The sequence below is a fragment of the Agrilus planipennis genome, unplaced genomic scaffold (assembly GCF_000699045.2).
Source record: "Agrilus planipennis isolate EAB-ADULT unplaced genomic scaffold, Apla_2.0 scaffold206, whole genome shotgun sequence".
Classification (NCBI taxonomy): domain Eukaryota; kingdom Metazoa; phylum Arthropoda; class Insecta; order Coleoptera; family Buprestidae; genus Agrilus; species Agrilus planipennis.
This window is the reverse complement of record NW_020438979.1, coordinates 195,123-208,655: the sequence shown is the minus strand read 5'-3', so window position 1 is coordinate 208,655 and position 13,533 is coordinate 195,123. Positions and strand designations below refer to the sequence as shown.

Sequence of the window (13,533 nt, the reverse complement as noted above, 5' to 3'; positions counted from 1 at the left end):
TTTAACTTTAACTGGCAGTACACCGACACTCAATACTCCAATTTACTGTAGGTTATCAGTATGGAAAACTAGTGTATCCAAAATATAATAAGATTAACCAAATTGTCCTAAACCAACTTGCTTTCAGAATAAATTATAGTAGTTTTGCCAAAACTGAACTAGTTTATCCGCAGTGTAATAAGATAAATAACTATGTCCTAATTCTACCTGCTTTCAGAATAAGCTCGTTATGTCTGGACCAAACTAGTATATCCGAAGAGTAACAAAAACAACTACTTATTCCTTGTTCAACCTTATTTTAAAATATCCTGAATAAGCCCGTTTTGCCAGGATCAAATAAGTTTAACCAAGCAGTAATACGATAAAATGATTTGTCCTAGTCCAACCTGATTTCAGATTAAATTAGTTTTGCCTGAGGATAACTAGTTTATTCCAAGAGTAAAAAGATAAACCAGTTCGCCTTCGTCCAATCTCCTTTCATAATAAGCTCGTATTGTCTGGACCAAACTAGCTTATCCGAAGAGTAACAAAAAACAACTACTTATTCCTAGTTCAACCTTATTTTAAAATATCCTGAATAAGCCCGTTTTGCCTGGGTCAAAAAAGTTTAACTAAAGAGTAATACGATAAACCGATTTGTCCTAGTCCAAACTGATTTCAGATTAAATTAGTTTTACCTAAGGGTAACTAGTTTATTCCAAGAGTAATAAAATAAACCAGTTCGTCCTAGTCCTATCTCTTTCAGAATAAGCTCGTTTTGTCTGAACCAAACTAGTTTATTCGAAGAGTAATAAGAACAACCAATTTGTCTTAGTTCAACTTTATTTCGGAATATATTAGTTTTGCATAAGCGAAACTAGTTTATCCGAAGAGTAAAAAGATAAACCGGTTCGTGTTAGTCCTATCTCCTTTCAGAATAAGCTTGTTTTGTCTGGACTAAACTAGTTTATCCGAAGAATAGCAACAACAACTAACTCGTCCTAGTCCAACCTTATTTCAGAATATATTGGTTTTGCCTAGGCAAGTTAAACTAGATTATTTCAAGAGCAGTAAGTTCTTTCCAGTCCTAAATTAGGCCAAATTAGTTTATCTGTAGAGTAATAAGAAAGAACAGCTTGTTTCAATCCTGCTTGCTTCCGGAATAAACTCGTTTTGTCTGGATCAAAAAAGATTAACCAAATAGTAATATGATAAACCCATTTGTCCTAATCCAACCTGATTTCAGAATAAATTAGTTTTTTCAAGTCACAAGTCAATCTTGTTTGTTTTCCTAGTTCTACCTGTTTCTAGAATAAGCTCGTTTTGTCTGAGGCAAATTAGTTTATCCAAGGAGTAATAAGATCAACCAAAATGTCCTACTTTAATCTGACTTCAAAATAAATTAGTTATGTGTAAGCCAAATTAATTTATCGGAAGGATAATAATATAAACCAGTTTATCCTAATTCTAGTTGATTCCATTAGAAGCTTGTTTTGTGTAGGTTAAACTGGTTTATCGAACGATTAATAAGATGAACCAGTTTAATCTATTTCAACCTGATCCAACAATTTCGACAATATTCAAGAAAAATTGTGTTCAAGGTGACTCATTTAGGAAACATCCCTTAAAGATATTTATTCCATTAGTTTAGCTAAATTTATCAAAACTTTGTTGATGAAATTTTTCAAGAAATATTTTTTCTTTTCGTAATCCATTAAATAAAATACAAAACAAATTGTGTATGTAAAAATAATGTTCGTTTTTTATTAATTTTAAATTAAATTATACAAAATACGAGACGAAGTATAAAATATAGCGTATGCAATAAATAACAGAGAATGAACATTTTTAATCACAATAAGAATCGCAAATGTGGACGTATCAGCTAAAGTCAACTTGTGGGTTTCGCTTATCTTTTAGCTTCAACTGTTACCTCATTGATTTCTTCATATGATAACGTCATCAAATAATTCCCTTATGTGGAGTATTCCCTATAAGCCATTTCTTTTGTTCAGCTCCTTCATCTTTCTTTCCGTAATTCTCTCCATGTTCGAAATGTTCTTCGAGACCTCCAACATGTTTGCGTCCGGCATCTTCGTTGTAATGACTTCCTGCTTCTTTGCCGCCGTGTTTTCCGAAACCTTCTTCGTGGTGACCTGCGTCTGAGTGACCCTTTTTGAATTTTCCACCGGCCTTGTGTCCATGGGAGTTTTCGTAGCCTCCGTGCTTCTCTTTGAATGCTTCATCATGATCTTCGTCCCAGAATTCAACTTTCTTATTGAATTCGTTTAGTTTATGAACGTGATGACCCCCGTGGGTACTGTGACCCTTCTTGTAACTGCCTTCCTCCACAAAAGTACTTCCCTTTTAGAAACAGAAAAGCAACCTCTTATAAAAAATTACATTTTTTATTTGAATTAATGTTTAGTTGTAAGTATTTTGTAAAACGATTTAACTGGTTAGGTATAGAAATGCTGAAACTGCTCAAGTATGAACTCTATTANGTAGGTAAGAAAACACACCCCATCTAAATTGAATGCAATAATTCGTCGTGGTTATTGTCTTATTGTTCAAAAATCCAAAATTAGTTAACCCAGTGTGTGAATTTAACCATCGATAAAGAAAATGGACAACAGCATAGAAAAAAGTGTTTGTTTTTCAAATTCTGAAATTCAGAATGAGGTGATTTTGCTGGCCCAGAAAGCAGAAGATTTTTTACTAAGGGAATATTTACAAACTGGAAAAACCGGAAATCACTATTTTACTTCTACATATGATTGCTGCCTCGAAAATGGAAAAGACTCTTTTCAAAAACTAAAGGGGGACCTTCACTGGATCGGAATCGGCATAGAAATGGTAAAGGAAAGAATTGATAATTTAAAGATGAAACTTGCGGACAAGAAATCAAAATGTCGCCCTAAAGCTTCTATTACGTGACGTGTTACCATTATAGTTTCTGATGTATATGTTTAAATAGTTTAAATAACTATAATGAGACTGTATGTATGTATGTATGTATCCAATAATAATTAAAATAAACTTTTCATTATCTTTTTGTTTTTTGAACAATTCGGAAATGTGTAATGTATTATTAAAACAAAGGAACAACAAGAATAAAAAAAAGAAAGGAATTGTGACGGTTTGCTAAGCATTATCATCAGGTCCATTTTGTTTAATTACCATTAAATTAAATTTTACCAGAAACTGATGTAATTGCTCAATGGAAATTCTGTGGACATTAATTTAATTTCAGGGCGATAAATTTTAATTTCGTTCACGGTACATTGGTCTGGAATTTGTTTCTTTGTGTAGTTTCACATGTCTACTACTATAATGATCCTTTTTGACTTAGACCTTCTGTGGTTTCCAACTTACGAAATCCCACCTTGCTTGTTAGACACGCTAAACACGACTTTTTATTATTTAGTGTCGCTCTTTTAAAAATGTACCGAGTGTATCGCATCCTACTCATTACATTTTGGTGTCGTAATGATTAAAATCACATTTTCAAATATAAATATAAACCTTTATTTTTACATATGTAAGAAATTCTGCCTTTTTTACTGTTTTACTTATTCTTCGTTATCCTCCTAGACTTCTTCCTCTGGTGCTTCATTTTCAGGTTGCGCTTCATCAGGTTCCGCTTCTTCAGACTTCGCTTCCTCAGGCTGTTCTTCCCCAGTACCATCCTTTTGGCACTGACATTTGTTAAAAAGACCTGCTTGTTTGTCTTTTAGTGCCCTTTCAACTTGCATAAACGTAAATTCGTCTAATGCCCTTTGAGTTTTTAAATCGTCCTGTAATTTTTTATATTGACATCGTACCTTCATTAATTCTTTGTTCAATTGGTTGTTAACATTTTCTATTTTAGACATTGTTTCGAATGTTTCTCTCAACTGAAGGCTTAGTATGCTTATTTCTTCCAAATAATACATTTGTGTTCTTTTTTCACCATCTTTTAGGGAAGCACAGCTTTCAGCGGAATCACCTTCTTCTAAGTCTTTTGTCATGCATGCCTGGAGTTCGTCTCTGACGCATTTTAGTTCTTCTTTCAATTTCTGATTTTCTTGCACTAGCTTTGTATTCAAACTGCTTTGATTGCCATTGTTAAATTTGGAACACATTTTTGCGTATATACTGTATAAACTCTTGTAGATGGGTTTATTTTATAATTTTACTGTATTATTTTAATGAAAATTTTGGTAAAGTTTAGTTTTGACGTATATTGCTAATTGATCTCAGTTAGCGTTGTGTTAAGGAACTTTTTTTTTACATCGGCTAAATGGTAATATTTAATCGAAGGACAATCGTAAGGAGAAGAACTAGAAGAATGGAAACGTAACCTTACTTTCTTCTTGTTTGCTCTTCTTTGTAAATTGTTTAAATGTAACTTAATAATGGCTTCATATTACCAAAATCTCCAACAAATAAGCAAACTAACAACTAATTTTTTATCTGTAAGTATTATATTTTCTTTTGAGTCTGCGTAGAGTTTAATGAGACATTGTTTTAGTTAGTCCAAAAGAGGCAAAGTACTTACTATAGCTCCCCTTTACTGTCGGAAATTGGTAAAGTAAAAGTAAAATATAGCGTTTCAAAATCTCCTGAAGAGTGGAAATATGTTGAAAGATTATTACCACCCCTTACGGTCCCTGAACCAGTTCCTAAAGAGACATATCTTTCAGAGTGGAGGCCTCAGTTAAACGAATGTTTGAAAGAAAAGTATTTTATACAGAGGACTAAAAATCACATGATTCCTGTTTACTTGAAAATAGGACAGCATGGAATAAGAAAAGTGACAATAATTAAAAACATTAAAGGTGATATTTGGGCTTTAGAGCAGGAACTTAGAGATTTTCTACAAAAGGAAACTCCAAAACCACTCCGTTCTCAAGTTAATGAATTTGCTGCATATATTAGAATTTATGGTGATTATGTTAATGCTATTAAATATTGGTTAACAGAAAAAAAAATATAGTCCATTAGTAAATTAAACTAGTATAATTTGATGTAATATTGTTTATATTATTATCACAAACAACAATTTCTACTTATCACAATTATAAATATAATAGAATTTCTTAATAATTAATTTTGATTAAATACACAATACTCTTGAATACATAAAAACATTTATACAATAAAGTCTTTAGAAAGCATACTAATAATACTTAATGGTTAACATTTAACAAATAAGATGTAAGAACAAACTTATATACAAATATTAACAAAAACATTAGTTATGAGTCGCTGTTCAGACTTATAGTAGATAAGTCTTGGCAAGTCTTTGGAGCACTCATGTCGTTAGCCAAGGCCATTAAAATATCCAAAATCAGCTCCTTACTCAACTGTTTCAAACGGGGAAGTCTTGCGACTTTAATAAAATGATGAACGATTAAGTCCAGGGCATATTTCTTCATATCAGTTGCTTGCATACGATCTGCTGCTTCCAAAATTTGTATCACATTATCCACTGTTACGTTCATTTCTAAGTTTTGTTTGCAAAACGTCTGCAATCTGCTATTTGTGAAACCGTAAAAGTAAGGGGCTGAAAACAGGTACAATGAGTCCTCAGGTGGCATGTTTATGTCCCCATAATAAATATAACGAAGTAGAGAGTCAAATGAGGTCCTTGAAGGAGTCATTTCTCCTATCTGAATCTAAAAGATACACGTAACAATTAAAAACCATTAAATTTTTTTAAACAGTTGAACATTAAAATGTTTTACTAAGTCAAAACTGCTCGAGGGTCAAATGTAGACCCAAACGTGAATTATTGCTAATTTAAAAATAAATACAAACCTTTACTTTATTGTCAGGAGGCATAAATGATCTGAACATTGCTTCAAAATAGCTGCACCTGGCAGCTAATATTGTTTTATGAGCAGGAATAGCATTGCCATCAAGTACTAAATCGATATCACAAAATTCCAACCCTGTAAGACGTAAAAACATCGCCATATCCTGCTCAAGAGACGAGCCTGCCATGTCGAAATTTGTGTCGATTTGTACTTTAGGTTGTGGCATTTGTCTTCGTCGTATTATTTCAACCATCAGTCCTCTGTCTAACGATTCAAACTCTTTGCTCATCACAATCGCGTTATAATTTGGATCTTTCACGATAAACCTCAAGCAAAATTCCTTGATAAAGTCCAAAGCCAAAATGTCAGCGTTGTGAAGGGCTTCCAGGACGTTCTTCAAGCATATAGTAGCTCCCAAATATTGAATGCAAAGGTGTTCAAGTCGAAGCATATCAAATTTAACTGCAAGTCTATACACGTCCATCATTAAAAGCACAATTCGATTACTAAAGAGATCTTCGCCTTGCTTTGCCTTCTTTGTAGGATCAATACAGTCCATATAAATATAATTTAATACCATTTCAAACGCTTCAGGACTCGCATCTGGAAGTTTGACTTCCAAAGGGTCGCTTGTTGGAGAATCTTGCTGTTTTGTCTCTTTTGCTTGCCTTATCTTATTCCTTAAATACTTCGATCTGGCCGCAACTAAAGCTAAATGTGCAAGAATCTGTTTTTCTTCATGTCCCACAGTGAAGCGGACATCACAAAACTGCTTCAGTTCGAGGATTTTACCAAAATCATCATGTAAAGTACATTTTGGATAATTAGAGAATTGAAAACGGTACATTTCTCCACTACGGACGTTATTGTCAACTGTGCCCCCGAAAATAAACATGGCATCACCAACTACAGCAGCAGCGTGGAAAAGACGACCAGTGGGTACGTTAGAATCCACAGTTGGCAGAATGATGGACCATGTTTGGGTGTCTAGATCAAAACAGTGCAAATCGTTGGACACGGTGCTGTCTGCCGCCCCACCAAAAACGTACAAATGACGGTCGTAAGCCACCATTGTGTGTCCATAACGTCGAGCAGGTGGTGGCGGAGCTCCTCTTAAAATATGCTCAGTAGATATACGTGTCCATCTATTAAAATAAAAAAAATTAAAGTGGGAATGACAACTTTAAACATACAACATACGTTTTAGATTTGAAATTAAATTGGAACAACGAGTTTGTTATTTTTGCCCCACTTTGTCCACTGAAAACGAACATACTGTCTCGAGCTACTGCTACAGGAAAGTTGCAGCAAGTTGGAGGACATTCTCCTTTCTGGTCTACTTCTTCCCATGTACGACTGTCGCCCTATGAAGAAATTTAGCACTATGAAGCTTAAGAAGAAGAATTATATAAATCTTACATCAAGAGAAATTGTCCACATATCATTAAGTCTAGCGTTCCCATCATAGCCAGCAAATACCCACAGTTTATTATCAAAAACAGCTGCTCCATGTGCAGACCTGGGCACTGGGATTATCCCCACAAATCTCCATTCAACCCATTGCCCAGAATTAAATTTATATTCAAAGAGATCATTTTTGTTGGTCAAATTTGAATTGGAATGTATATCTCCAGTGTAACCCCCAAAAACAAACATTGATGAGTTGTGAACGACAGCAGAGTGGTGGTATCTCGGTGCAGGAGGGTTACCAGTAGCAAAGGCTCTTCCCCATGACATTTCTTTCACATCAAACCTCAACAAATCATTAAGCATACTTTTGCCATTATCTCCTCCGAACACATATATTGCTTCTTTGTAAGCTACCACAGTGTGTTTGCTTCGTCTATAAGTAGAACAAAAAGGGTAATTTTGCATAGAATGCGTTTTTTGGCATTGCCTTACCTTGCTCCAACAAATTCATCACATTCAGGCATTCTTCTCCATCGATGAACTGTTTCCAATGGACCAAATTCCAAAGTTAAGCCATTGTCAAATCCTGAAGAAGCTGCTTCAGCATTAGTAAAACCACTCATTTTGCAAACACTTTTTATTTAGATATTTTCTTTTATATTAGGCTATTATTTACAAACTATTGATTTTCATAGTTTTGAGGTTAATAACAACAAGAAGAGGAAGTGGTTATGAATAATTGCGGTGATATAACACAGATGGAGGATTTCTTCCTTTTTTACTGATTAAAAATGAATTAGGGGAAATGTCGTGGTTCTAATTGTACATAAAAATTGTTTTTGTACTACAAATTAAGAAACAATGTATCAACTTTATTGATTTATATGTACATTTCAGAAATTATCCTAGTGCAAATTACCTAAATACTTAATTATTTGTTGTCTAGAAGAACATGAATCAAAACACTTTGATTCCGAATTGTTTAGTATTTATAAAGTTTTAAACTATTAGTCTCAACTATTCTACATATATTTGTTCGATTTTAATAAATTTATTCAATCAATTTGTGATTGAAATCGTATGTAGGTACGCTTTCGTTCAACACTTTTCCTGCGTTATTTAATTGAGGACCCTGTAACATTTTAGTTTCAGCTCACTTTGGAATTTTGTTTACACCATCATTTTCAACGACATGTTATTCATATATTTCTTTTATTTTAATAGGATTATTAAATCGTTTTGTAATCGAAATTATACGTGCGCGTTTTCTTTCAACACATCTGCGTTCTTTCATCGAGTACGACCCTGTAACTTATTTGTTTACGTTCTTAGAATTCTAATTGCACCATTATTTTGTACGGTTTGTTTAACATACATAGCAATGGTTTTAACAAAATTAATTTGATGTTTAATGGTTCAAATCATACGAGCGCTTTTTTGTTTAGCACTTTCCTATGTTTTTCAATCGAGTTCGACCCTGTAACTTATTTATTAAAGCTATATTCGAAATTCTGTTTACACCATTATTTTCTACAGTTTGTTTTACCTATATATCATTGGTTTTAACAATATTATTAAACCATTTTGTGACTGAAATCTTACGTGCGCGTTTATGTTTAACTCTTTCCTGTGTTTTTTAATCGAGTTCGACCCTGTAACTTATTTATTAAAGCTATCTTCCAAATTCTGTTTACACCATTATTTTCTACAGTTTATTTTACCTATGTATCATTGGTTTTAACAAAATTATTAAACCATTTTGTGATTGAAATTTTACGTGCGCTTTTTTGTTTAACTCTTTCCTGTGTTTTTTAATCGAGTTCGACCCTGTAACTTATTTATTTAAACTATCTTCGAAATTCTGTTTACACCATTAGTTTCTACAGTTTGTTTTACCTATGTATCATTGGTTTTAACAAAATTATTAAACCATTTTGTGATTGAAATCTTACGTGCGCTTCTTTGTTTAGCACTTTCCTGTGTTTTTTAATCGAGTTCGACCCTGTAACTTATTTATTAAAGCTATCTTCGAAATTCTGTTTACATCATTATTTTCTACAGTTTGTTTTACCTATGTATCATTGGTTTTAACAAAATTATTAGACCATTTTGTGATTGAAATCTTACGTGCGCTTTTTTGTTTAGCACTTTCCTGTGTTTTTTAATCGAGTTCGACCCTGTAACTTATTTATTAAAGCTATCTTCGAAATTCTGTTTACACCATTATTTTCTACAGTTTATTTTACCTATGTATCATTGGTTTTAACAAAATTATTAAACCATTTTGTGTTTGAAATCGTACGAGCGCGTTTTTGTTTAACTTTTTCCTGTGTTTTTTAATCGAGTTCGACCCTGTAACTTATTTATTAAAGCTATCTTCGAAATCCTGTACGTCGGTCACTATTTCTTTTAATTTATATTTAATTTGTTGTAAGTATTGAATAATGTATTATTTTCTATTAATTACTAAATTTTTGTGTTTATATTATTCGGTTTTATAATGTACTTAAATATTAATAATACAAAATATTATTTTTAAAAGATCGTTGTTAACTGTTTAATAATACAATTTTGCTTCATATGGGCGATATCGCGATGTGACACTAGAGATAAAAAAGCGTCCTTGCTCGGGTTTTGTCAAGTTTGTGCTTAGATTAGTAAGCGTTTGTTTGCGGTATAGCAGGCACGGTAAAATTAAGTTATTATCCTGTTTAAAACGTGCATACATGAATCCTGTGCAGTCTTTTGTGGGTTTAACATGCAGTTAATGACACAGTTGGCTTCTTCCAAGAAGTAAGGTGGGATATTTTTAACTTGGCACTTTTAATTAGATTTCTAATTTACGATTAATAGCTGATGTGGCGTTACAATAACCTTTTTGTTTAAAAACGATACAATTTCCACTGTTGCAAAATTTCTATTGTTAGGTTCTTGCACGGTTACCTTCGTTTTTAAGGCAAACAGTATTCTACTTCAAACTTCATTTTTAAGTAAATGGTTAAAATTTTTCGCAATATTGAAGGATTATCCCGTCTAATAATTATCATATATATACTTAGCTGCAATAAGATCTTATGTGGCTAATAGTATTGCTTTTTAAAAATTCTATTATTAATATTACCTCATTATTTAATATTGGTGTTAAATTAATTAGGGATATTTAAATATGTCCTATTTAATTAAAACTAATATAACCAATATTCCAACAGGAAAATAGGCCAATTCTGGACACCTTGTGCTGTGGAGATTTGATTGGCAGTCCTTATGTGTGATTCCTGAATGTTGAAGTGTCTTCTATCCACTAGAAGCAGACGCAATGAGGGTAAGTGCTGTGCTACCTTTGCATTTAATTTATAAATTAAGTAGTAAAATAAATTATACACAGAGAAAATGGTGTTTCAGTTATGCTTTATTCAAATACTACGTGGTCTCATTCAATAGTTTTACCTTCTTTATTACAAGATGTAACCGAAAACTGTTAACACAACGAGATTCCCTACGTATTGTCACCCATATTTCACCAATCGGAAGTTTCAGAAAAACTGTTTACCAGAAAACAAATTCACGTGCGCGTATTTATGTTTAGAAGTTTTCCCTAATTATCCCATTATATAAATTAAATTTTCTTTCATTCAAAATATAATCAACAAATATTATCACTACGTAATTCTTCATATATTTTTAACTAAACTTCAATATAATTGTTTAACAGGTCGAAAATAGAAATGCGCAATTATATGTTTAGATTTTGTATCAATTAAATTTTATTCTTTACAAATAGGATTTAAAAACTCAGGTCACTGCGTGATTCTTCATATATTTTTAAATAAATTTCAATGTCTAACCCTTTCAGTATAATTACTATTATTATCGCGTTCAGAAGTGCCGCAAGGTAATTTTTTTAAGCCGCACTGGAAAACTGATTGCACCATTAGATTCTACGCATCGTTTTACATACCTACACCCTTTGAAAGTTTAGCAAATCTTTATCTACAAGAAAATCAACGAGGGCTTTTATTCGCTCCTAAAATTTTCCTAATTTACGCGTTTAACAGTGCCGGAGAGTACTCCTTTGACGCCGCACTTGAAAACTGATTGTACCATTAGATTCCACGCACTTTTCTACATACCTGAACCCTTTCAGTGTTTTCCAAGTCCTTCTAATTTCCAAGAAATTAAACAAGCGCTTTTTCTTGCTCTTATAATTTTCCTTATTTTTGCGTTTAGCATTGCCGGAAAGTACTTTCTCGACACAGCACTTGAAAACTGACTGCACCATTAGATTTTACGCACTTTTCTACATACGTGAACCCTTTCAGTGTTTTCCAAATCCTTCTAATTTCCAAGAAATTCAACGAGCGCTTTTTGTTGCTCTTATAATTTTCCTTGTTTTTGCGTTTAGCATTGCCGGAAAGTACTTTCTCGACATAGCACTTGAAAACTAACTGCACCATTAGATTCTACGCTCTTTTTTACATACCCGAACCCTTACAGTGTTTTCCAAATCCTCCTAATTTCCAAAAAATTCAACGAGCGCTTTTTTTGCTCTTATAATTTTCCTTATTTTCGCGTTTAGCAATGCCGGAAATTACTTTTTTGACACCACACTTGAAAACTGATTGCACCGTTACATTCTACGCACTTTTATACATACCTGAACCCTTTCAGTGTTTTCCAAGTCCTTTTAATTTCCAAGAAATTGATCAAGCGCTTTTTTTGTTCTTATAATTTTCCTTATTTTTGCGTTTAGCATTGCCGGAAAGTACTTTCTCGACATAGCACTTGAAAACTAACTGCACCATTAGATTCTACGCACTTTTCTACATACCTGAAACCTTTCAGTGTTTTCCATATCCTTCTAATTTCCAAGAAATTCAACGAGCGCTTTTTGTTGCTCTTATAATTTTCCTTATTTTCGCGTTTAGCAGTGCCGGAAATTACTTTTTTGACACCACACTTGAAAACTGATTGCACCGTTACATTCTACGCACTTTTCTACATAACTGAACCCTTTCAGTGTTTTCCAAATCCTTCTAATTTCCAAGAAATTCAACGAGCGCTTTTTGTTGCTCGTATAATTTTCCTTATTTTCTCGTTTACTAGTGCCGGAAATTACATTTTTGACACCGTACTTGAAAACTGATTGCACCGTTAGATTCTACGCACTTTTTTACATACCTGAACCCTTACAGTGTTTTCCAAATCTTTGTTCTTCTGCAATAAAAACTTTTATGACCTCCAGCATTTCTAATATTAGAATTATTAGTTAATTAATTTGTTGCATTGTTAATAATGTAATAATTTATTTTACAGGAACTCTGAACACTGTATGCCATGGGGTATGGATCGTGACAGTCCTGTTTCACTCCACAACATATCAGCGTCTAAAAGAAACATAAAAATGCTTTTTCCCGAATGGATGCAGAAGAATCTGCTGTCTATTACTAAAGAAAGGATTCACAGCAACTAATTGGTAAGTGGAAACATTTATTAATTGAGAAAAATAGGTTTGCATCAATGATATCAGCTTTTAGTCCTTAGGTAAAGTCTAGATGAATAGAAAGGAAGTTTTGGTATTTATTTTCATAATTATTGTATAAAGAAATTTTTTAAAAGCAAGTTACATACTTATAACCAATCGTCATAGTAGGGAATACGCAAATTGTTCTATTTTCATAATATTTGTTTACATGTGTTACTTCGTCATGTAAAATTTCATTTTTGACTATGCATTCTTAAAAATCTGAAATTATTAAAGCGTTCGTAAAAGCATATTTTTGGTTATTAAAAGATTGTAATTCTTACCATAAAAAAATTAAAATCTACACTTTCATGATGGATAGGTAACATTTTATTTTACATTTATTTGCATTTTTTCTTTTTATTTAAATTTACTTTAGTTAAATATTATAATATATAACATATAATAAATCCTTTTGTTTTACATTAAGTCTTATTTCTTATACTAATCAGTATCTAATTTAATTCAGATGTATTCATATCTTTTTTGGTTAATAGGACTAGTCATTCAGTGATGGACCTCTAAGCCAGAAAGTAGAATCATCGCGATCAGTGGAAGGCATCAGAACCACTAGGATATCAAGGACTACACTAAAGAAGTCCATGTCGGCTCAGTCAAGGCAGGAGGCACACCAATAAAATGTAATTAACATTTGTTTACTTTTTATGTTTTTCAGAAATTGTCTTTCGTTTTTATCATATTCAGAAGTTGTCTTTCTTTTATTCTTTACCTACCTTATGTATTTTTTCATTTACCTTTTCNCACTGAGGGAGAAGGATAAATACGGAGTCGCGGTAAATTATATAAGCTAGCTATCCAGCC

At 32.6% G+C, this 13,533-nt stretch overlaps 2 protein-coding genes and 1 long non-coding RNA gene across 3 annotated transcripts; 2 read left to right on the top strand and 1 right to left on the bottom strand.

Annotated features, from left to right (window-relative positions):
- Positions 1 to 4,291: 4,291 nt before the first annotated feature.
- On the top strand, positions 4,292 to 4,988 carry LOC108740400 (probable 39S ribosomal protein L49, mitochondrial). Its single transcript, XM_018474702.2, has 2 exons — positions 4,292 to 4,436; positions 4,493 to 4,988. Exons 1-2 carry the CDS (start codon positions 4,377 to 4,379, stop codon positions 4,955 to 4,957), a joined length of 525 nt encoding a protein of 174 aa, XP_018330204.1. The 5' UTR covers positions 4,292 to 4,376; the 3' UTR covers positions 4,958 to 4,988.
- A 102-nt stretch (positions 4,989 to 5,090) lies between these two features.
- On the bottom strand, positions 5,091 to 7,904 carry LOC108740391 (leucine-zipper-like transcriptional regulator 1). The gene is made up of 5 exons (XM_018474693.2): positions 7,683 to 7,904; positions 7,200 to 7,623; positions 6,981 to 7,144; positions 5,782 to 6,925; positions 5,091 to 5,639 (listed from the first exon to the last, which is right to left on the bottom strand). The coding sequence occupies exons 1-5, from the start codon at positions 7,811 to 7,813 to the stop codon at positions 5,220 to 5,222; spliced, it is 2,283 nt and encodes a 760-aa protein (XP_018330195.1). The 5' UTR covers positions 7,814 to 7,904; the 3' UTR covers positions 5,091 to 5,219.
- A 1,902-nt stretch (positions 7,905 to 9,806) lies between these two features.
- Positions 9,807 to 12,785, top strand: LOC108740392. Its single transcript, XR_001938327.2, has 3 exons — positions 9,807 to 9,988; positions 10,400 to 10,512; positions 12,504 to 12,785. It is a non-coding gene; the product is annotated as an uncharacterized LOC108740392 (long non-coding RNA).
- The last annotated feature ends 748 nt before the right edge of the window (positions 12,786 to 13,533 follow it).

Bases quoted from the DNA above. Each gene is read 5' to 3' on its own strand.
- LOC108740400 (XM_018474702.2), top strand. From the start codon at position 4,377: ATGGCTTCATATTACCAAAATCTCCAACAAATAAGCAAACTAACAACT. The intron at 4,437-4,492 runs GTAAGTATTATA...ACATTGTTTTAG, and splicing joins TAACAACTAATTTTTTATCT to TTAGTCCAAAAGAGGCAAAG.
- LOC108740391 (XM_018474693.2), bottom strand. From the start codon at position 7,813: ATGAGTGGTTTTACTAATGCTGAAGCAGCTTCTTCAGGATTTGACAAT. The intron at 7,624-7,682 runs GTAAGGCAATGC...TTCTACTTATAG, and splicing joins GATGAATTTGTTGGAGCAAG to ACGAAGCAAACACACTGTGG. The intron at 7,145-7,199 runs GTAAGATTTATA...ATTTCTTCATAG, and splicing joins TGTGGACAATTTCTCTTGAT to GGCGACAGTCGTACATGGGA.